This window comes from Lytechinus variegatus, chromosome 2 (assembly GCF_018143015.1).
Source record: "Lytechinus variegatus isolate NC3 chromosome 2, Lvar_3.0, whole genome shotgun sequence".
In the NCBI taxonomy this organism is placed as follows: domain Eukaryota; kingdom Metazoa; phylum Echinodermata; class Echinoidea; order Temnopleuroida; family Toxopneustidae; genus Lytechinus; species Lytechinus variegatus.
Window position 1 is genome coordinate 61,900,763 of NC_054741.1, and position 25,617 is coordinate 61,926,379.

Here is a 25,617-nt window from a genome sequence, read left to right on the forward strand (position 1 = left end):
TCTCCTGCATTTCATCCAAAAATCATAACGTTGACCCCTACCCCTTCTTGGGCCTTCTTTGAACAAATGCTGAACTCCCTACTTCATGTGGTTATGACCCTTCAGATGGCTGACCTGCTCACCGTATTATTCTCTCAGAGGTCTTCTTCACGTTGACACCATTATTGGTATTAATGTCAAATATGAACTTACATGCAGCGCTGCTTACATGTGTCTGTAAATAGCATTAATGCAGAATATTAGTACATGTACATCACCATGTGTATTGATGTATATTGCAAAGTGCCAGGAGATAGAACATACTTTATTTGTTATTGGCAATGTCAGATTTTTTCTTCTTGTAAAGATATTGATAATATGTGTAGTAGATGTGTAACTTATTGTGAAAAGTCTATTTTTACAGAACTTTCTATGTTCTTTTTTTTTTGGAAAGTACTCCTGAATTGCAAATGGTGAAAACAAAAAGAAAAATTGACTCCTCACCTCAATTTATATTAATATTAATCTTAGAGAAAAACAGGCTTGTCAATTAAAGACACAGTAGACCCACAAATATTCACCTTTATTTTATTTGTTGTTGTTGTGATATGAAACCTAAATTCTCATCTGTCATTTAATCTTTGAACATATTCTCCTGTTTAACTCAATACATAGTCAAATGACCTAAAGAGAATATTTCCTTACAAAATCTTTGGAAATAAGGCTTGGTGATGTGTCAGTTTCCTACTATACTTGAATATGGTATTTGCAAAAAATGTAAAAGTCTGTCACAGAACATTTTAATCTTTTGCTCTTTTCATTATTCAGATGAATGAATTCACACACTAGTACTCTTTATCTTTGGAGAATCTCTTAGCAAGTGATCTTATCTTTATTCAAGGAACTTTTGAGATATCTGTAAGACTATCTCTGTGTAATATATGGTTGTATCTTCTGGTAAAAATAATATGGCAGTTTGTTGAAACAGCTAATATGTGTACATTACATTCACTCTTCCTTTGTATTGAGAAATTGCTTTGATCATTAATGCATTTCATTCTGACCATGTTTTTAATACCGAGTTATCATCTTGTCTTTGTAATGAAAATCGCGAAAAATATATAGAATCAAAGAGGTGAAAAGAGAAATTCATTGTGTTTGGTTACATTTTCTAATCAGCAGAAGTGCCATCATAAATCTGTGAATAAAGATCAGAATTGAAATTTTTTTCATTTTGTCAATACATTGATAAGGAATACAAAATTCACCAGTTTAACAATTGTTTTACTGCATAAGTATACTATGGATTTATCCTTGCAAATGATTCTGTTATGTTTCACAGTAAGAATTCATTTAATTCTCATCTGCTTTTGTACTATGAAGATGAATTTTAGGGTTGAGAAACAGAAGGACTTATTAAAATGAGTCAAGGCTTTATGATTTTCAAAATCTTAATGTGTAACTGATTATTTTGGTACGAAAATCTGGAAATGGCTAAAGAGTTAGTAAAATTCTTCAGTTTTTCAACCTTGTTTCTTTTTTTTTTAAATCATGTATATCTGAATTTGTCAAATTTCACAGAATTATAATCACATTATCACAGTTCAAAAGCAAACATGTGCATTATTTTTCACTGATTACCATATTTTGAACTATAGAATAGATATTGCCCATGTATATTACCAGGTTAATAGGCATGTTCATGCTGAGACAATTGAGCCCTAGGCCCAAGAGGCTAGGATGTATGGATATTCTATATTTTACTGTAATTAAAGCGCGATCGATGGGTTTGGACGACTTGTATTTAGTGTGGTATTTTGCATTCCATTATTTTTACAATTCATTGAATAAAAGTCATTATGATATGTATGATATGTATTTGTATCATCATTATCAGGAGCAGGTACAGGATTTGTGAAGTCAAAAGTAACCTCTTTCCCTTTTCTGATTCAGATTCCCCAATTTCCCCGTATGTGCCATGAAGCCCCCCCCCCCCCCCCCTGAAATGCAAGCATTGCAAAGATCCTAACTTTACATCGGTTGATAAAACTTCTTCAAATATTACTCCTAGTCTGACATGACTTGCGATGAATTCCTTTTCATTTTTGTTTTTGAGATAGAGCCAATGCATTAATTCTAATATAGACCCTTTTTTTTCTCAATATAAACTTATTTCTTTGGAAGCTAATCATATATTTCAAACCCAATGGAAACTGATACTATAATACACATTTCTAATAGAACCTAGCCTGCATATATATATGGGCTCAGATTCCAACAAGATACTGTCTATTGGAAAAGAGTAGGTATAATGAATTTTGATATGGTTTCAAAGGTTCATTCATACACTGGATATTGATCAGCAAAAGCACATACAGGAGGGTTTATGGGTAGTTCTCTTGGTAAATTGCCAATTCGTCCACTGCCAGCTCATCCACTCACCACATGTTCTACTTTCATTTAGTTTAATGCCATTCCATCCATCAACATTTCGTCTAACAACCATATGGTCCAATCACTTTGTCTAATCACCATTTCGTCTAGGACAATTTCGTCTCGTAACCAGTTGGTCTAATACCCATTTTGTTCGCATTTTGCACAATAAACACTTAGTACATTTAGACCAGATGGTATATGGACTAAATGGCCATCGATCCGAATGGATATTAGACGAAATAGTGAGTAGACGAATTGGCAATAAGACCATGTGGATAGTGGACGAACTGGTGGTAGACCGAATGATGGTAGACGAGTTGGCAATTGGAAGTAAACCGTTCTCTCATTACAAGGGAGTCCTCGAATCTACATTGTATATTCTAATCTATATTGAGTAATGTTACATTTCAGCAAGAGAGAGAGAAAAGAAGATAAGGAAGTCGGGGGAGAGACGGCAGGGGGGGGGATGAATGAAAGAAAAAGCTTGTACTGGTAATGGGTCTAAGGAAACTGGTGTTCCCTTGTGTTCCTTTTTCACCTCGTGTTTTCTTTTTTGCAAGTAGCTTAAAAGCATAAGCAGGCTCCGATAAAAGGTAAGATAATGAAATGGGTCTGGGGCAGCACCACTTGAAGACAGGCCAACCACCTCCCCCTTTTAAGTAGTGAAAAAAAAAGAATCTTGCGGGCCGTACACATCTAAAATACCCACATTTCAAATCTAGACAAAATATAACATCACATTTATGTCATCTTTCCTTCCCTCCGCCCCTTCCCCATCAAAATACCCAGCCATGTCACCCCCTGGAATGAATTTAGTAAAATAGCAAGTCAGAATTAAGCCACCCTTAACCCTTTTTTTGTACAATACTAATATGAAGGCATATATACCAGGTTTTGACTCAATTACAATGTAATTGATCAATTACGTAATTAATTACATTTTTCTGGTAATTGTAATTCGTAATTTAAATTTATAAAGGGAAAGGTCATTGTAATTGACTGTACTGTCAATTACTTTTAATTACATTCGATTGCATAACTTTTTTAATTTATTATTTGATTTACTCTGGATTGCTTATTTCTCTTTTTCCATAGCTATGTATCTCTTGCATGCAACTGTACCCTTTCCCAATATGTGGAGATTGAATTTTAATTGAAAAAATGTAAATTGATCGAAGAGTAATTGTAATTGAACATTTCTTAATTGAATATCTTGAGCCCAACCCTGGCATAATATACGGTACTTATGCTTTGGGCAAAAGTCAACGCCAAGAGAGCGCAATTTATTTACTTGTTTTTTTTTAAAATATATTTGGTTACCTCCCTTAATAACCTTGGCGATCTGTTAAAAATGTGCTGACCACAAAGAATTGTCTTTTTTTTTAATGTTCACTCTAAATTGCCCGGCCCGCTGCAAAAAATAAGATGTGAAAGTCACACTTGAGTGGCTTTTCATACTCTCGTATAAACAAAACCACTCAGAGACGTCTAACACTAAAGATCAAAGAAGGACAAACTCACAAAAAAGACCTCTGTCTTTTAAAGGTACATCTTCAAGTATTCGTAGTTGACTAAAAAAGTTGCATGATTGTCGAGAATCATCTGAATTCGGAGTGAATTCTTGGTGAGTTCCAGTCGTCATTAGCGAACTTTCAGTCCAGGCAGTGACAGTGCCTGCCCGACCAAGACGCTGTCGCGAAGTGCACGGGGTCTGTTCTGGGTGGGTCAACTGGTTCTTCCCCCATGTCCCCACGTTTATTTGTTGGCGCGGCGGCGGTAAACGCGTGTGTAGTATGGCAGTGTATCCTATTGCCGGACACCTTTATTTCAGTGCTTTGAAAATGACAACTAGAGGAAATACAATGAAGAAAAATTATACCTCACTATTCCAAATATTCTGAAAATGATGAATATGATGAAATTATTTTATATTTTCCAACCTTTTTCTTTGCACCGCACTTGCCGCATACCCCTCCGCGAAAAACAATTATTTTCGTGCTTGACAAATTACATCATGATTCCGGACGCGCGACGGACGGGTAAAAATATTCTTGATTATAATGATGTAAGAAAGAGTTGGTGTGATTTTTTCATGATATATCATCTCATGAGTAAATTCTAAGTTTTTGTTTGCTTTCTTATATCGATTTTGAGCAGATCTTTGTAATAAATTGTTGTTTGCTAACTAAATTCATTTAAAAAAAAAAAATTTGATTCAAATGATTGCGTGTGTGATATGGCACTTTCCAGTATTAATGCTCGTTCATATAGTGACCCTCAGTCAAGTTCTATCGATGCGCAGACGATCGTTGACGGCTCTCTATCTACCTCGCGCACGGACGGCTGGGGTACATACCTTGAGAACTAGCCGTCGACGATCTGATCGATGGAGCGGACGAGATTGAAATTTGGCGAATCAGGCCCGAAATTAGGTCCGTATTGCCATCAGAAAATAGATCGATTGGGATCAATTGTTAATGCAATACTATGTCATATGATATTTTAAGCATTTTCTGTCATTTTAGAGAAAAATAAGGTAAAAGTTGGATTTTTCACCTTTTTTTTGCAAACTTGTTCTTTGAATTGATCTGTGAAATTGAACTGCGGAAGTCTTACGGTACGAAATTGATTTCGTACGCAGTAATATGCGCGTCCGGAAATATGATAGTGTCCGGTAATACAATACGTGACTATATATGGCAAATCAAACCTTATTTATCTCTAAAATGATAGAAAATACTTAAAATATCTGAGTTTTGCATTAACAATTGATATACTTTCTGAGGGTAATATGGGCCTGATTTGCAGATTTTCAATGTCGTCTGCTCCTAGTTTTGAAGACTCCCCCATTGACATTGTCCATGGCATGATGTCTTTTTAAAAAATTCGACGTACCATACCGGTACCCTTAATATACTTCTTCAGCATGGAGTAAAAATTGAAATATTGTATAATTCAAACAATAAAAAACAAAAGACATGAAAGAAATGGTGAGTGAGTGACATCATCGATTCATTTGGAACTGGCTCGTTCATATAACTATTTTGTTAAAAATAAGCGAAACTTTGAAATGTCATAACTTTCTTATTTTACATCCGATTTTGATGAAATTTTCAGCATTGTGCTTGTCTGATTTTTCTCTATTGATTCAAATAAAAAATAATTTAAGGTGGACTTGAAGTTTAAGCAGCATAAAAATAGTAATAACTAAATATCATGAAAATGATGCTGCAATCAAAAAGGGAAGAGGGCACAGATGAGAAACATCACAATTTTTTTTTTTTAGCCAATTTTTGAAAATAGTAAAAATAGCAAAAATTTTCATGCGGCGGCCAAAATTGATGCGCGCGAGTACGATCAACTGCTTTCTTTTTTTCTTGGTCTGAATTGTTCTTCAAGACGGCATTGTGTATCGGAAGTGCGTAATACATAAGTTGTTCAAGGGTCGACGCCATTGTATTGCGTTGTTTACATGTGGATCGAGGGGTCTCTTTTTATTGGCCTGTTTTTTTAAACCTTCCTACGCATTAGGTGTAGAGATAAATAAAATCACAACCAATTACGTGATTTTTAATAAAAAGATGGATTTCCTAGGGGAATCCATCTTTGTTTACTTGGTTCTCTTATGGCTATATGGACAGAGATTCAAGACTCCATGATGAAGAAGTATGTCAATTTTTTTTTTTAAAGACATCATGGAGTCCTCAAGACTAGTCTGCTCCTTCGTTTGAATGTCGTCATTGTTGAGGTGTGGTGTATTGTGGGTGATAGTTGACGGTTAGTTTTCAAGGTACTGTGCGCGAGGTTTACCATGATTAGAGCCGTCAACGATCGATGGCGCATTGATAAACTTGATGAGCATCTCGATGCAAACGGGCATAATATTGGAAAGTGCCATGGAACATGCAGTAGTTAAAATGAAAAATAAAATTGGTTAGCAAACCATCTTTGAGATAGGCTGCAGAGCCCTTTGAAGATTACAGCAGATGATAATGATGATGAAACACAAATTTATTACTAACATCTGCTCAAATTCGATATAAAAACGCAAACAAAAACTTAGAATTTACTCATGATATGATATATAAAGAGATAAGAATCACACCGATTCTTTCTTACATCATTTAAATCAAGAATGTCTGTACCTGTTCGGTGCATGTCCGGAATCATGATGTAATTTGTCGTGCACGAAAATATTTTTTTTCGCGGAGGGGTATGCGGCTAGTGCGATGCAAAGATAACATTTGGTAAACATAAAATAGATTTTCATAATATTTGGAATAGCCAGTGCAAATTTTTCTATGCAATTGATTGTATTTCCTCTAGTTGTCATTTTTAAATCATTGAAATAAAGGTATTCGGCAATAGGATACACTTAGCCTTGAGGACTTTGTGATGATGCTTTTTAATATTTTGACATATACTTCTTCATCACAAAGCCTTGAAACCCCTGCCATAAGCATATATTATAAGAGAGACTTGTCAACAAAGATGGATTTCGCGAGGAAATCCATCTTTGAAGATAGAAATCATGTAAATTCTTTTGATTGTATTCAACACCTTCATACGCCTGATATGTATGAAGGTGCAAAAAATCTGTTAATGAAAAGGTGAAAAATGAGGTGTTTCTTCCCAGACCGATCTCATGTAGATCCCTTGATACATACAATAGGCTTGACCCTTGAACTGCTTCGTTATGACGTACATGTACGTAGCTTCGATAAGCGATGTTACAAAATGCCGTTTTGAAGAAAAATTTATTTTTAGGTAGGTTTTACCAGTAACTGGTAAACTGCATTGTATATATATCCATGAATTCCATCAATATGTTGATAGATTACAATGATAGAGCAAATGCAAATACAAATTCACTACATATTGCAAAATGCAGTACAATAGTACTAGCTTTCAATTCTATATCATTTCCAAAATCTTACAATCAATTATAAATATAGGCAGATCCATCAACTGTGATATGCAATTAATGATAAATAACATCGAAATAAAATGAGAAAACACTCTGAAATTTCTTGGCATATTGATAGCCTCACAATTACATTGTAACTTGGAAAGATCATGTCGGCTGTATTTCAGGGATAATACCAAGATTTACTGGAGCATTATACAGAGTAAGGGACCTCCTCCCACTGAGGATCCTTGTAAATTTATATTATTCAATGATTTTCTTGCATCCTAATTATGGTATAACTGTATGGGGACAATGTCATAGATACCTTTTCCAAAGACTATTTCAACTTCAAAAACAGTCTATCCGCATTATAACAACTCAAATTGTTATGCTCACTCCGAACCATTATTAAAAAAACTGCAAATTATCCCTTTGAATGACCTTTATAAGTTTCACGTTGCAGTCTTTATGTATTCTATTATACATAATCTACTTCCTCTCTCAATGAAAAATATTTCCTCTATAACTATAACGTAAATAAATCTGCAGAAATTCTACAGACCTGTATATTCCACTTCGTAAATATGATGTTTCCAGAGCAAGTATATGCTATGAAGGGCCCCAGATTTGGAACAGCCTTCCAAATCATTTAAAAGATAGTCAATCATTAAACATATGAGAAAATACAAACATGCTCTCTTACATACTGTACTATAGCTTACTCTGATTCTTGTGTCATACAGCATGTTGGTGCAAATATTTGTTTTTCTTCTTTTAAGTCATATTAATCATAAAATATAGAATAATTAAGTGAAATTCTAAATGTTATATATACATCTGTATCAGTAGGGGAAGGCGGGGTAAGTTGTGACACTTTTTGCATTTTGCACGTTAGAATTGATATGACTAGTAATATTTTAGAAATAAGTACCTTACCTTTAAATTTGATTCTTGGGAAATATTTTTCACCTATATGTAACTTTCTACCCCCACGCTGAATGTCATTGTGACCTTTGAAAAAAACGATGTCAAATCTCAAATGGCTCAACTTGCCCCATCTGTGGGGTAAGTTGTGCCACCGTCTGGGGTAAGTTGAGCCACAAAAACTATGTACAAAATGTATGCGGGAAAAACCAGGATGTCAATTTTCCATTTAAAGTCTTTTCACTTGCTAATTCTCTATAAATACTAACATCTTCTAAAAGTAAAAGAACTGTCATGTGAATTTGCTCCTTTCTGCCTGCATATCAATGGCTTTACGTTTTTATTTTTTTTTATTATACATCACCATAAGAATTATGGCTCAACTTGCCCCATGTTGATTTGGCTTCAATTACCCCAGTCCAAACTTATTGCGATATTTCACATCCACACATTTCTTATGCATTCATCATGTAAAAGAGTATGACAAGAATGAAAATCCATACCTGGACTAACAATACTGTTCTTATTTCTATAATATATTTAAAGACGTGTGTGGGTAAAAAGCACTTCTCTATTTCAAACCCTTTTTTACTTTTTTGGCTGAAATTTGTATTTTTCCCTCTTAAAAAAAGTCCTTTTTGTTTCAAAGTTGAAAACAAAATGGTGGGGTTAAGGGTTATGCAATTGGTCATCAATACATGACACCACCACAATGTCTGACTCATTCATTATTAGACTGGGGGTGGTGGCTCAACTTGCCCCTATGCTCAACTTACCCCGCCTTCCCCTATATTTATGTGTATATATGCCATAATGACTTATTACAATACAATATTATACAATATTCAATAATTAACACTTGTGTCCCCTCCTTTGCCTGCCACCCCCCCCCCCTCCCCCGCTAATTAGTATTTTAATTCCTCTGTTTTCCCCTTTCTTGCATTATGTTTGTTTGTTTTGTTTTTCCTGTTGTACGGTAATCAGGGGGATAGACCTTGATAGGCCAATGGCTTTCTGTCTTTCCCCCACATCCGCCGTACAGCGGAAATTATTGTTTTTATTTACTGTGTTTTACTATTTAATTTTGTTTATGACTACTTATACTTTATACTTGTCAATATCTGTTCTACTGTATAAGAATTTTATCTGTAATTTGTTTTTTTTTGTATTTTAAAGAGGTGTGAAATAAATGTATCTGAATTTTATATCTTTACCCAACAGATCTGATACAGCCAGTTTATAGCGATACCGGGATAGAGTGCCCAATGCGAGGAGCAGCTGATAAAACCCATTCAAAAATGTTTCGAAAGAGAAAAATAGAGCAAATAGATCGGAAGCTCATGGAGACCTTGAAAATGTGTGCAGCAGAGAAAATTGGCCCGGAAGAGTTTCGAAGTTTAACAGCACCACTTCAAGCCATTAACAGTAAATGGAAGCGGAAAGAAAGAATTAAAAATCTCATTTTGCTTTCAGTGGTTGTGGTAGTCGTTGCAGTCCTTTACCAGGTTGAAGCTACTGCTGACTTCATTTCGGCTGTGGCGAAGGTGGGAATGGTCAAATTGGTAAGTAGAGAGATTTAACTTTGGCCCATAACTAGAATACTTGCAAGAAAGAAGGGGTGGCGGAAGACTTTTAATTGTAGTGAGTCGTGACTGTATTTGTGGGATTAGGGGCGGATCTAGGATATTCCAAAAGGGGGGGGGGCACATTATTTTTCAAAGGAAAGGGTCATCACTTTCAAAAGGGGGGGGGCACTTCTGTTTCAACAACATTTTTACATTACAAATTTTAATTTTGCTTGTCAAGAGGGGGTGGGGGCATGGGCCAGCTGTGCCCCCCCCCCCCCCCCTGGATCCACCAGTGTTTGGGAACACATCCTTTCAAGCTTTCATGTTGTATTGGCACAACCATAGACTGAATGTCTGCTTCAAGTCAACTGCCCTTGACTGGTAAAATGTAAAGTCAAGAATGTGCCAGGGCCTACAGGTTATTTTGAAGATTTTGTTTAAATAAAATTAATTGATTCTAGCTTCATGCAGATCAAATCAGCTAAAGGATACCTTACAACTGAAAATGTCTTCATTAAATAATTGTTTGATTTGTGAATATAACTTTTTTTAATCCTGTTGACTGATTTCTTTTCATTTGATATGGTATCTTTGAGATTACGGTATGCATAATTGTTAGTAAATGCAATTTTATTTAGATATGTATGTAATTTATCACTTGCCTGTAAACAGTTGGTGCATACATGTAAGTGCAAGATTACTCTGACCAAGTAATGTGCTCATAACTTTCATTCAAAACTTGGGCAAGTATTAGTGTTGCATGTACATGTATGTTTAAAGAAGTTGATAATGTGTAAACTTATTAATATTTATATATGTTAGGTGTTGCCCTACTGGGACTGGACGACAATCCATGCAAGGGACTGTCTCTTTGAAAATCCATACCAGTCTTATGGAGGAATCACAGAGGACGATTGCAAGGTAAAGGTTGTTTAATTTTTTGTAGGTCTACTTTAAGTTGTTTGTGCAAGGTCAAAGGTCAAAAGTCATATTGACATTTGCTTACTCACATAATAAGTTTTTTCTTTGAAGAGCTTTGAAAGTCTTCAGTAGAAATCAGAGGTTAGTTTATGAGGTAAAGGATGCCTGATTTTTTTTTTTACTTTGTAGCTACTAGGTCAAAGGCATGTCATACTGAAAATTGCTTGTTCTCTTGCTAAGTGAAGTCTTTGAAGATGGACCAACTTTAATCTTGGCTGATGTTTGCACATCAGATAATTTGGTCAACATGTCAAAATGAAAAGCCTGAAGAGTGAAATCCTTTGTCTTATTACCTTTGGTTCTACACTTTTTAGGGAGACATTGGTGGTTTTTGTCTCACCTGCGAAGCAAAGTGAGACTATAGGCGCCGCTTTTCCGACGGCGGCGGCGTCAACATCAAATCTTAACCTGAGGTTAAGTTTTTGAAATGATGTTATAACTTAGGAAGTATATGGACCTAGTTAATAAAACTTGGCCATAAGGTTAATCAAGTATTACTGAACATCCTATTAGAGTTTCATGTCACATGACCAAGGTCAAAGGTCATTTAGGGTCAATGAACTTAGACCATGTTGGAGGAATCAACATCGAAATCTTAACCTGAGGTTAAGTTTTTGAAATGTCATCATAACTTAGAAAATATATGGACCTAGTTCATGAAACTTAGACATAAGGTTAATCAAGTATCACTGAACATCCTGCATGAGTTTCACGTCACATGACCAAGGTCAAAGGTCATTTAGGGTCAATGAACTTTGGCCGAATTGGGGATATCTGTTGAATTCCCATCATAACTTTGAAAGTTTATGGATCTGATTCATGAAACTTGGACATAATAGTAATCAAGCATCACTGAAAATTTTGTGCAAGTTTCAGGTCTCATGATTAAGGTCAAAGGTCATTTAGGGTCAATGAACTTTGGCTGAATCGGGGGTATCTGTTGAATTACCATCATAACTTTGAAAGTTTATTGGTCTAGTTCATTAAACTTGGATATTAGAGTAATCAAGTATCACTGAACATCCTGTGCGCATTTCAGGTCACATGACCAAGGTCAAAGGTCAATGAACTTTGGCGGAATTGGGTGTATCTGTTGAATTACCATCATAACTTTGAAAGTTTATGGATCTGATTCATGAAACTTGTACATAAGAGTAATCAAGTATCACTGAACATCCTGTTCGAGTTTCAGGTCACATGATCAAGGTCAAAGGTCATGTAAGGTCAATGAACTTTGGCCATGTTTGGGTTTTTTTGTTGAATAACCATCATATCTCTGTAAGTTTATTGGTCTAGTTCATAAAAAAGTGGACATAAGAGTAACCATGTATCACTGAACATCTTGTGCGAGTTAGAGTAGTATTCAAAGTCAGCACTGCTGCTATATTGAACCGCGTGATGCAGGTGAGACGGCCAGAGGCATTCCACTTGTTAAAATCTTCCGTTGGAGCCATGGTTTATGCAGATTTTCTGTGTAAATTACGCTTATTTACCATGTATATTAAAAAATTTCCTAAGTTGATGTGTGCTTTTGTCACAGTATGCCAAATTTACACCGGTTGCCATGGTTAAGTACACTATTCTATTCATGAGTCCACTAAAGAGTAGAATCATTAATGCAAAACGGTGGACTCGTGAATAAAATAGCATGGATAACCACGGCAACAGGCGTCAATTTAGCGCACTGTTACAAAAGCGCGCATCAGCATTTTTTAATGAGCGGTAAATAAGCATAATGTATACAGGAAATCTGCATAAACCCCTAGTTCAACCAATGGGCCATTCAGTGTGTATATGAAGTTTAAAAAAATTGTGTGCAGTGTATGAATTTTAAGCTGTGTTAGCTAGTGCTAGAGTTTCATAAATAACATGTACTTGAAAAGGGGGCCAGCTGGCTTTGTTCAAGCATTTCCTAAGTAGCCTGATGACGTTCTGGGGAGCAATTGGCCACCAAGCTCCCATTAAAGTTTAAACCCTGCAAATATATGACCAGTGGTTGGTGCACTTCAACGGTTATGTTTTGTGATCCTATGCAGCCTTTAGCCAGTCTGTCAACGGTGGAGAGAGCTGAAAATATTAGCCAGGATGCCATGACAGAAGATCATCTCTTCATTGCTGTCCCGATCATTGTGACAGATGCAATGAAAACATGGAAGGTTGTCAAAGATGTGGATTTTGATTTAGATTACATCTCTAAGGTATGTGCTTCGAGAGTTGGAAAGGATTGGGAAGGTTCAAATGAAAAGAAAAGCCCTCAGATCACCTGAAAGTGTTTGTTTTTGGAGATTTTAGTGTAGAATTTAATCAAAAAAACAGTATGGTTTTTTAGTTTATCAGATTGTGTTTAGAAAATATCCTTTTCCAAATATTTGTTTTAATTTTCACATGGAACCTGTGACAAAGGATTGTGAAGGTTCAAATATAAAAAAAGCCTCAAAAATTTCATGAGAGTGTATGTTTCTTGAGTAAGAAGTATTGACATTTATTCAAGAAAAAACAGTATGTTTTATGATTTTATCAAATCACGTTTTTGGAAATATCCTCTTCCAAATATTTGTCTTGATTTTTTATTACATGAACAAGATCTTGATTTGGAGCATGTTTTAAGGGAATAAAATTTACAAAGATTGCATGGAAATCAATCAATCAATCAATCAATATAGACATTTCTTAACAAAGAAAGTTGGTGGTATCATTTAAACCCAAGTTTATATATCTAGAGACCAATTGTAATTCATTATTCACCAAATAATTAATGAATTGATTGTACTGTTGTACTGTATAAGTTTTGTGGGTTTAGTTGATAAAGTTTTACAATGTATTACATTACTTTGATGGTTGGGAACTCAGGGGCCGATCCAGCCTTCGCCAATAGGGGGGGCCCCAGAAATTTTTTTTCAGCCATATTTTCCCCGATTGGCCGCTCGAATATGATTTTTGCCGGGATTTTAGGTTTCTTTGAAGGGGTAGTCCTAATAGTCACTTCTTAGTTTGATTCTCGTGAATAAACATAAATATATAATACCATAATCCTTATTTATATAATGGGAGCGCGAAGCGCAAGCTAAAATTTTTTTTTAAATCTTATGTATTTTTTCCTAAAATTTTGAGCATTCTGGGCAATGAATAAAATGTGTATGCAAGTTAGCCATGAAGTTACATATTTTTGAAAATCAAATAATGCGAGCGCAAAGCGCGAGCAAAAATTTTATGTAGTGACATGAAAGATTATTTTTATTTTCCAAGCCTTCCCCTTATCTTATTTTATTCACTCCTCCCTTTTTTTCTCCTCTCTTTTCCCTCTTTCTCCCTATTTTTGCTCAGCCAAGGGGGGGGGGGGCGGGCCCCTCGGGCCCCCCTAGATCCGCCTATGGGAACTATATGAAAAAGAAATACTCACTTGGCTTTGGTCAGTTCATTCTCAGTTAAGAGCTAGATGGTCACATGTGAACATTGTATTTTTTTACAGCTTTACACTGATGATCCAGTTTTATCAGAGACGTCTGTGTGCAGTGTTTCAGGACTAGACATGGCTTCAACATTGCAAGGCTTCTTCCAAAAGATGCATACATTAGATCATTTCCAAGTTCATTGGTAAGATCTCAAAAAGTTAATTCTATCTATCTTCTGTTCCTCTGTCACTGATATTTATCTTTTCATCTTTATAAAAACTTTAAAGGTCAAGTCCACCCCACAAAATGTTGATGCGATTAAATAGAGAAAAATAGCAAACTAGCATAACGCTGAAAATCGCAAAAAAATGCTAAATCAAAATCGGATGTTAAATAAGAAAGTTATGACATTTTAAAATTTTGTTATTTTTCACAAAACAGTGATATGCACAACTCAGTGACATGCAAATGAGACAGTCGATGATGTCCCTCACTTTTTCTTTTGTTTTCTATTGTTTGAATTATACAATATTTCATTTTTACAGATTTGGCAATAAGGATCAACTTGACTGAACCATATAGTTTCAAACAATGCTAATTGTGGGCGCTCCGTGGTCTAGTGGTTCTGACTCTTGCCTTTCAAACATAGGGTTGTGGGTTCGAATCCTAACCATGGCGTGTTTTCCTTCAGCAATAATTTTATCCACAATGTGCTGCACTCGACCCAGGTGAGGTGAATGGGTACCCGGTAGGATTATTTCCTTGAATGCACTGAGCGCCGGTAATGTTAGCTTGAGCTAAAGTGAACGGCAATGTACACCCATAAGGTGCGCTATGACTGCGCAGTATAAAAATGACTGATTTTTTTTTAGGAGGTTTTTGGGGTGTTGTGTCAAGTAAAATCGGCTCTAAAATGACAACGGGCAAAAACGGGTAGCAAAATTTGGTATCGACTTAAAGCTTAGACATCGGGAAAAATGATGCTTATAGAATTTAGACGGAAATCTAAACATTTCTAATAAAAGATCTAGGCCCCTAAATGCAAAAAACATAGATTTTCAGCCTATTTCGAGGAATAATTCTATACACCTCCTGAAAGGTGTCTTTTATCTCCTTTTAACCCTTTCACACGAAAAAATAATATATCAGGATTATGTGGGAGCCATTTCAGATTCCTACATGAAAAACCTCCTGTGAAATGGCCTGTTTTTCAACTTGGTTGTCATGTCATATAGACATTTCGCAAAATGTCACATTTTACGATTTGAGGTAGGCCGTAGGAAATTAACAGCCTTTATGCAAATTCCGGAATGAAATATTTTGGTGCCATATTTTGCTAAAGTATTCTTCAAAGTGTTGTCATTCAGCTGGGCATAACAAAAATTAAAAATCTGAATTGCCCAAAAATGACTTTTGGCGCACTTTTGTTTCACAGGATTGATGAAATTTAACGAGATTTGTTTTTGTGGTCAGACGACAGTAGCACGCAAGAGCAAGACAGCGTATATACAGATACAATTGCGCATTGCATTCTAGGTAATATGTAGGGACTTTCCCTCTGAGCAATCGGGGCTAAAACATGACCGTTTTGGGTCGAAAGAGGGCCAGTGATCGATCGGTGACCGTCATTCATGGAAGTGCCGTGGCCGAGTGGTCTAAGGCGCCTGGCTATACATGGAAAGTCCGGAGTTCGATCCCCGGCCGCGGCACCTATGCCCGTGAGCAAGGCATTTAATCTACAATGCTCTTTTATCCTGCTTTCAAATAAATGGAAATGCTATATTGGTAACTAGGTGTGCACTTGTTAAAAAAAAAATTATAGTGGAGGTGCCGTGGCCGAGTGGTCTAACTCTAAAGATACAAGAATGTTTTTCTTAAGACAATTTCAGAATACGGCCCCTGGCTTTACATGAAAAGTTCGTGGTTCGATTCCCAGCCGCGGCACCTATGCCCATGAGCAAGGTATTTAATCTACTTTCAAATAAATGGAAATGCTGTATGCATTATTGGTAACTAAAAAAAAATGGTTCTGGCATGGTCTCTTATGGTTTGTCGAGAAAACCACTTGATTAGAATAGAGTGAGCCAGATCGGGTGAATGTGGTCTCTTCTTGATCACGCAGGAGTTGCCACATGTCATCGACCACATGCTCATGAGATGTGTGTGGTTTTGTTTTTGAATCGCCTGCATAGCAGAGTGAGACTATAGGCGCCGCTTTTCCGACGGCGGTGGCGTCAACATCTTTGAAATGACATCATATCTTAAAAAGTATATAGACCTAGTTCATGAAACTTGGGCATAAGGTTAATCAAGTATTAGTGAACATCCTGGTTGAGTTTCAGGTCACATGACCAAGGTCAAAGGTCATTTAGGGTCAATGACCTTTGGTCGGGGGGGGGCACTCGACCCAAAAAGTGGTGGGGGTGTGCCGCGGGCGAGACAAAAAATGGGGGCCTTGGAGTGGGCTTATTGTAAAAAGGAGGGCCCTCGGAACGGGCTTCGGAACTACAAATGTTTGGGAAAACGGAGGTCGTTGGAACGGACCAAAAGCAAGGAGCTTGTGGAAACACCTTATGACAGCAATTTTGACAGTTAGAAAAACATGGTGGTCATAAAATGCTCTCGTTGAATGTCCAGTTGTGGAAGGTCCATGGTATGATACTAGCGTGGATCTCAGGAAGCCTATTGATTTTGAGGTCAAAAGGTCAAAGTTCAAGGTCACAATGACATGTTTTCATCTTACCCTTTGCAGTCCTTGTTATGTAAACGAGATAACTTCCGTTTAACTTAAGCTAGGCTCATATCATTTGATGTGTATGGTACTAGCATGGATCCCAGGAAGCCTATTCATTTTGAGGTCAAAAGGTTAAGGTCACAGTGACATGTTTTTATCTTACCCTTCTGAAGTCCTTGTAAACATGATAATTAACTACCCTGTACAGTTTAATTTATTCTAGGCTCATATTATTTGGTGTGTATGATATATCTCAGGAAGCCTATTGATTTTGAGGTCAAAAGGTCAGAGGTCAAGGTCGACAGTGACATGCTCTCATCTTAACCTTCTAAAGTCCTTGTATACCTGATAACTTCAGTTTAAGTTAACCTAGGCTGGTATAATTTGATTTGTGTGATACTAGCATGGATCTCAGGAATTCTATTGATTTTGACGTCAGAAGGTTAAAGGTGAAGTCGCCACCTTCCACTTTTCTTGCTTGACTAGTATCTCCATTTTCTGAATTACAGGGCGTGTGTATTATGTGCTCGCCTTAGCGACACTCTTGTCAAGCAAGATCTGTTGTTCTGACTAAGTAAATGTAGGATATAAAACAAATATAGCCTACCATGCTTTTATTCTGAAAGTATATAGAGGGAATTACTTGTCCAAGGTGGGACCGGTATTACTATTTTTCCCAAGCCTGAGGGAAAAATAGTAATGCCAGTCCAACCTCGGATGAATAATTCCCGCTACACTTACTCAAAGCCTGGTATATTTGTATCCTGTTCATCTCTATCTGGAACATCCTGAGGATTGTTTCATAAAGGCATTTTGTAAAATTAGGAATGACTTTACAAATGACTGGTATTTGTTTTTGTACTACCATATTTACAAAAGTAGTACTCAATTTCCTATAACCCTACTCAAAGTTTGACAAATAAGAAAGTTTCACTTCAGATGCTTGTTAATGACACTCATTCAAGGAACAAGGTTATGATGTAACCTTGTTCTCAGTTACATCTCCATGTGTGGCAAAATAAAAGGTGGCAAAATGGCTTATTTTCTCTTTTTCTATGGGACAAATGCTTGATTTTTTTTACACTGTTAGTTTCCAATACACCTATTCATCATATAATTTGGCTCTTATGTCAATTTGATTCTTTAAATTATTTTTCCTTAATTAAAAATAGAGATTGAAAATGAAAATTTTCTTGCCATATCACTTTCCACCAATAGAGGGCGTACACAGAAACATGCCAAAAATTCAAGTTTTTGAGCGCTCTGGTGAATACAAAAATTATTCTCAAGTTACTAATGAAAAATAAATTGTAACTGTATGGAAATTAGGAATTTTGGTCATAAAAGAGATATTTTAATGATATTTTAAAGTGCGTGCTATGTACAGCATTGGCATACCATAGTCTCACCTGTACATTCACCACAGGCAGGGTGGTAGCAGTGAACAAGTGGTTAATGACACAGATTGTGATGTACCAACATCATTTGAAATTTAGCTGATGTAAATTAAAGAAATATTTAAATCAAAATTATTGTACTGGACAGCGTCCTGCTACACTTTGTTTTTTTGATATGTCACTTTTGCTGCCCTAACAGGGGACATTGTAAATTGCCAGCAGCTAAAGTATTACGGCGGTACTACAGCAGACCTTACTTCCTACCAGGGATGGTGGAGGCTGATCCCAAAAACTTCATTATAGTAGGAGGAAGAAAAGACGAAGAGATAGCATCAGAATATAGGGTAAGTAGGCATGTTTACATGTTATCTAAACCTTCACCAATATTTTCTCAAAGATTATCTACTTTTTTTTAAAACAAACTTGTTGTTCACCCCTTTATTAAAGGGGTGAACTTCTTGTTTAATAAAGCTGAAGATAGACACAAAGTTTGTGGAAATGAACTCTCCAAAAATGTTCTTTTTCATGTATTTACCAGAGCTTCATTAAACATTCATTAAATTCTATATCTTATTTTATCATACATTCAATTCCCCAATTGTTACACCTACTTCATTTATTACTCTGGAGTCTGGGAAATATAACTACCATTACCTCTATGCCGTCCTTCATTGCAATAACAGTCTTGGAAATATAATTTCCATTTCATTCTACGTATATACTTCTCATATTTACTTTTTGAACGTGTGCATCACCTGGGGCCCGTTTCATAAAGGACTTACACTGTTGTAACTTTGCCATTATTGCAACTACCATGGCATCAGGGCTCAGCAGTCAATCGTATTCAAGGTTACCATGGTAGTTACAGCAGTAACTTTTTATGAAACAGGGCCCCAGGTTTGCATTAATGTCTTGATGTGCAAGCTTTTTCCGCTTTACTCCTTGTTAATCAAAGAATAAACCGAAACCGTCATCATGTGTGTGTTTTTAACAGAGATTTGACCCAGCCAACATGCAGGTGACCTGGGTCAGTCAGGTCAAAGGTCAGTTTAGATTTAAACTGTTCCCAGCCGACGTCTGTGAAGAGACATGCAGCGTCTTGGAAGGAACTTTGAAAGAAGGAGAGACATGTAAGTCAAAACGGATTGGAAAAGGGATACCAAATGGTCATTTGGCTGATGGTATCTGTATTTCAAAGGGAAGTTATAGCACCCTGGAAAAGTCCATTTCTGTCTTTTACCCAGTGACAACCAAATTGACAAAAATAAGCTTAGAGCAAAAAAAACTTTGTTTGTTCAGTCATATTTGTATAGTTTTGATAAAAATTGTAGATAAATTTCTTTTAATGGTTGCCCGCTGTGGCAGGAGTATAGATAACAAAATGTGCAAGTCTGATTGTTCGCTAAACAATGTGATGGAAATCAACAGGAAGTCAATGAAACATTATTTAAGTAAACTATTAAAATGCAAGCATGATTTTCTTTTTATAAAGTTCAAATTTCTTTAGTAAAGCATCTCATCACTAGCTTCAACCTCGCTTTCTTTCATTGAACATGTGAAACAAAATGTTGAAATTACCATCAGATCATGATTGTTTGTTTACATATGTAAGTACCCAGATTGCTCCACGCTCCCTGACCTGATATTGACAAAATTTGATTTGCAGTCAACCCAAAACAAAAACCATTTTTCATCATTGAATATGCAATCTTTTAAATCTACATTCTTTAGGCTATGTAATCTTAAAAATATCTGTAATCTTAAAAATCTATATTCTGTAGGCTAAGCATCCCACCAACAGAGAAATGTTGATCAGCCAGTTGTTTGATTTTTTTTTTGTATTCCAATGAATATTTTCTTTCAGTGGTGTACTGCAATGACTTTTGGGATCTGCAATATTCAGTTTCATCGATAGGAGAATCATTGGCCATCAGTAGCGGAGGGGCATGGAGTGATTAATAGTACAACTAGCTACACCATTCTGTAATATGAGAGCAATAAACATGAAAACACATGGGAAGTATGTCGAAGTAGATAACAAGGATTTAATTTTGTATCTTGTACTGATACATTTGTCAAGCTTTTGAAGTACACTCACATGAATGTCTCATTTGTTATTATAACAAATGTTAAAATGGGAAATTTGGGGACAGTGATTATCTGTTTAGAGTTAAGTCCCTGTTCCTAAGAAATGAACATTTATTTCATGGAGTTTAACTTTGTTTTATTAACAAATTGTAAAGCGAAAAGGTCAAATTTGACTGCCTGTGGAAGTACTATTATTTCTTTACTTAGATTTTTCAAAAATCTATTTGAGTGTGAAATATTTTTTTATTACTTTTGTCTAATTCAGTACTGATGTTTTTTTGTAAGTTTATGAGTCTTGGTCAGTTTGAAATCAAAGTGGTATCGTATCAAAACTTTCACAAATGAATGATGCACAAGATCATTGATGCCAATTGAATACACGATGAGGTACCTAAGATATTACACTTTTCAGTACTTTATAAGTCATATAAGGAAAAATGAAGAACTATTGTGTAAGGCTCGATATAGTGAGTCAGGAAAAAATGTTAGTCTCTTTTAAGTTTTGGTAAAACATCAAAAATTCTAAAAGTGCTTATTACTGTTCTGGTTCCTTACTACTACATTATATGAAGGTGCTATTCTTTTATTTGTGTTGATGATATGATATGTTTAGTAGATGTATTTCATGAGTTTACATGGATATTTATTTCAAATTAAGATATCTGCATATTTGTTATACATATATATATTTTGTTTATTATCCCATAGGTGCCATGTTTGGCAATTTTTAGGCATGATCCCACCAAAAGTGTCTGGAAGAACTTCTCACCTGTATTATATCCCAAAATACCCTTGGGGCATATTCTGAATATAAAAGCATGTGAAGAGCAACCCTTCTCAGTGGACCTTTTTAACTTAAATTTAAACAAGAACTTGAGAACTCACAATCATCAAATTTCCCATCGGAAAATTATATATGAATTATACAACTAATGAAAAAAATCTGATTATTAATTCCTTAGTTAATGTGGCAAGCTATGTCTGTATAAGTTATGGTCATACCTGGGCGATAAATGGCCTGTGGTTTCAGGGTTTGTTTTATTGTATTTCCAAATTCTTTAAAAGTTTACTGTATTTTGTGTTTTGTTTGGTTTTGCAAAACTTTTATTGAATAAATATTAACTTATGTTAAAATTTCATCAACATTTAATAGTTACCTTCCTTTGATGGCAGGCAAGCTAGTACTATATTTACCATATTTAATGTATATGAGATTATAAATATTAATTTTATATTTTTATCAAGATCATATTAACATTTTATACATTTAAAGCTATATCTTGATATTAAAGCGATATTGACTGACCTCGGGGTGATACGACATGTATCGCCCAAACTAGATTTATATCGCTCGAGTCACGAGGGTGATATCAATTTAGTGAGGGCGATATTCGTCCTTTCACCCCAGGCTACTCAATATTGCTATTATTAACCAAATCAGGCATCTAGAGCTAAAATCGTGAAAATTTCTTTTTTGATATTTTAGAGTTTAAGAACGGAATCTATTTGTCATGTTGAGCAGACTAGGCCTCTGAATTTTACCATTGTGACGTACTTGAAATGACGCGTCCCTGGCCTGGGGACGCAGTATCCAGGGTTGTCTCAACTTCAACATTATGACGTACTATAGCACTGCGCAGCTCTAGGACGCGTACAAAAATGTGTAGAATACCCAGATGCCAGTTCTGCCTTTATTGCCCGCTACATTTCCATGCATTTTCTCATAGACTTTCCTGAGCGGGCAATGAATTTGGTCCGTGGATAAACAATTGGAAACTTATTGAATGACCATTTGATCACAGTCAAAAACAGGCAACAATTTGCCCTGCTCAAATGTCTGATGTGGTTAATAATACAATTTATCCCTTTTCATGGCCTTCTCTTTCTCTCCCTCCCTCTCTGACTGTATCTCTGATTCTCTCCTCTAGTACCCATCCAATTCCTCTCTCTAAGGAATGCCTACAAGAGTGTTACACTTTAGCTACATTGTTAACAACCAAAAACACTCCCTCTTTTTACAAATTGGTTGAGCAAAATAATTTGGCAGATGTGCTCCTCTAGTCATAAGTAAACTTATATGCATAAAATCAAGGGAAAATGATGTAATTCAGGGATTATTTAACTTTTTAAAAAATTACAAGGGTAATGGTGGGGGGGGGGGGGGGGTAATTTTTTTGCCAAATTCTGTTTGAAGTGAATGAGTAAACTGCATCAATGTTTATCATCCCACCTTTTCTAAGGCTTAAATGTGCTCGATATAAAATCCATGAATTTTAATTAAAGAAAAATCAAAATCAGTGTTCTTAATGTAAAATCCATTAATTATAATTTAACCAAATTAAATTTGATATCTTCATATCAAATTGTATTTTCACATCTTTTATGACAAGAGGTAACCACGTCATGGTTGATAGAGCGCACTCCAAAAATAAAGCACAAAAAGAGCTATTGACTGTTATTTGGACAAAAATTATCCATGCGACTTGGAAATTACAAATTTGCATTTTATACATACTCAACCGTGCATGACTAGATGAACTAATCAGATTTCACAGGAAAATTTAGTCACTTATGCCATAACACTTTGCTAAACAAAATAAGTTCGTGAACCCCACTAGAAAATTAACATGCATTCAAGCTTACATGTTCTGCCATGTTTTAGATATTCAATAGTGAATATTACATTCAATGAAGTTTGTTTCTCTGGGCTCGCAAAACATTGTAGAGTTGTTCTCTCCGTCCAACAACCAGCATGAAGGAGTTCATTTCTGGTGGAGTTCACTAACTTTAGCACCACGGTGTATCAAAATTTATGGTACTCTGAAAAGAGGAATAAATCATGTTTTGTTTTATTTATCATGAGAGATGTATGTGAAAATGCCCCATTCGAGTATCTCTAATGAGATAACTGATATGCAATTCTGAATGTGCATTCCCACAATTATTTTCTATTTCATTGATCTCGTTTGTTTTTTACTATGTTGTAAAATCTGCAACTCGGCTATGTGGCCATGAAGTGTCTTTCATCAATAAACTATTCAAAATCGATAATGTTGTTCTTTTCCTTTTATTATCAAACAAGAATAAAAAAAAACATGACAGGTAGAATTGCTGATGTGGTTTACGGTACACCATGTGGAGTGTTATAGAAACAGTGGATAGAAGAGAAGAAGTGGATAGGCGAGAAGCAATTGTACATGCCACCATGCAAACCTTCAAACAACATATGACAGGTAGAATTCATAAGAACATATGAAAGTTTTAATAATACAGTGCTTATTCAAAAGGAAAGGTAATCCAAATTCGGAGGGTTAACATTCAGGTATTATATTTGACACCACACATGACTTGAGATTGATTGATATTGAAGACAAGAGGTGTGAAATTAGGAATTCCAAGTTCTAGCAAGTAGTGCCGAGATGAAACTTCTGCTAGTTCCTTTTAAAGCCAAGTGATTTCTTCGACAATGGATATGGTCATGTCCAATCACAAAGAAATCACTCGTGGACATTTGAATATCCATGTTGTTACCTATATTAATATACCGTAATACAACACAGTCACACATAGTTGGCATGGATATGAAAAGATGAGTTGTTCTTTTATATTTTGGGAAAGTTAATAGTACACACACAGTGAATAGCCACGAGTGCGATGGTACAAGTTTCCGCACAAGGTGAAAGAAGATGTTCTATTCCACGAGGCATAGCTGAGATGAACAGAGTGCCTCTACCTTTAACCCTAAAAAGACTGGGCTATTTTGGAGGCTAGAAAAACTGGGGGGGGGGGGCCTTTTGGGCCCCCCCCTAAGATCTTGGCCGTTGGTCGTCCGATCGCAACCAAATTTGGCACACACATCCTTTGTCATGTCCTCTAAAAGAAAACATAGTCAAAATACTGATATTCATTGTATTTTTTAATATATGCATAATTAATTATGCGAATATGCAAATTTTTATCAAAAAATTGAATTTTTCATACTTTGGTACCTATTGCGGTCCATAAATTCCCGTTTCAAGGTTTTCAGCTGTAAGAAGAGGTTGTTTATCATGGAATTGTGTTATTTCATGCTTGAATTATTAGATATGCTTATGCAAATTAGTAATTACTAAATATGCAAATAAGTACTCCGCATGCGTAATGTAGAGAAATTGGCATGTTTTATTGCATTACACTCTCTTGCAATGAGACAAAGCAATCTTGGAAGATACACAAGTGATGTGTTACATGTACACTAGCTGGTGAAAACAAAGCATAGGAGATATCACATAATTTATGCAAATTATATTCATAATTATGCGAATATGCAAATTTTTATCAAAAAATTGAATTTTTCATATTTTGGTACCTATTGCGGTCCATAAATTCCTGTTTGCAAATTCTTGAGTATTCTAGATATATTTTGGGTTTGTGTAATATATAACTTATTCAATATCAATTATAGCATAATCAACTAAAGTGTGACATTACTTGTCTATTCAGTGTTTCCTGCACCCAAGAATATAGTTGTGCAAGCGATTCTGGTATTTTGCACTACTTTTCTTATGTTTTTCTTTGATTTAAATTTCTTATGTATTTCTTTATTTTTCATTTCTTATGTATTTCTTTATTTTTTTATGCAATGTTTTTCATTATTTTCATATCCTAGAACTGCTATTTGAATTCACGAGTGACATAATATAGAAAGAAACAAATAAAAATGTAGTTAGAAAACAATGTGTATAACATTCATTCAAATACCATACACTTTACACACAAACGAATACAAATTTCAATTTCTTACGTGACATGTGATACGAAAATGTTACGTAACTCCGCAACCGCGGCATGGGGGTATACAAATTTGGTATCAAAAGTTGCGCAAAACTCAAGAGAAAAAAGTCATGAAATGGCGGCGCGAACGCTTCATGCGCAAAAAAGTTATCGCGATTTATGTACAGGGGGGGGGCCTAAAAGGCCCCCCCAGTCTTTTTAGGGTTAACCGATTGCACAATATTATACCACTGAAATATTTGCTCTGTGAGTTGTACAAATTGGAGTTAAATGGAAATACAACAATTTATTTCTATGTTAATCCATGAAAAATGAGAAAAGAATTATTGAAAGCAAAAGTCAAAATCCAGCGCGCATCATATCTGCAGTGGCAATGAGCATTTAGTCAGTAGACCATACACGTATTGCACCTGCATTTATTTACTAAGAGCAATGA

General features: G+C 35.6%; 1 protein-coding gene across 2 annotated transcripts; it reads left to right on the forward strand.

The window, feature by feature from the left end:
- Positions 1–3,855: 3,855 nt before the first annotated feature.
- On the forward strand, positions 3,856–21,265 carry LOC121408555. Of its 2 annotated transcripts, none has more exons than XM_041600059.1 (8): positions 3,856–3,960; positions 9,470–9,810; positions 10,639–10,737; positions 12,834–12,995; positions 14,267–14,391; positions 18,520–18,664; positions 19,315–19,450; positions 20,185–21,265. In XM_041600059.1, the coding sequence occupies exons 2-8, from the start codon at positions 9,514–9,516 to the stop codon at positions 20,277–20,279; spliced, it is 1,059 nt and encodes a 352-aa protein (XP_041455993.1). In that variant the 5' UTR covers positions 3,856–3,960; positions 9,470–9,513; the 3' UTR covers positions 20,280–21,265. The 2 variants fall into 2 exon arrangements, with proteins under 2 accessions (XP_041455993.1, XP_041455992.1); XM_041600058.1 differs by having other exon boundaries at positions 3,866–4,039.
- The last annotated feature ends 4,352 nt before the right edge of the window (positions 21,266–25,617 follow it).

Coding starts and splice junctions, on each gene's coding strand:
- LOC121408555 (XM_041600059.1), top strand. CDS start 9,514: ATGCGAGGAGCAGCTGATAAAACCCATTCAAAAATGTTTCGAAAGAGA. Junction 10,738..12,833: donor TCACAGAGGACGATTGCAAG/GTAAAGGTTGTT, acceptor GATCCTATGCAG/CCTTTAGCCAGTCTGTCAAC. Junction 19,451..20,184: donor TTTGAAAGAAGGAGAGACAT/GTAAGTCAAAAC, acceptor ATTTTCTTTCAG/TGGTGTACTGCAATGACTTT.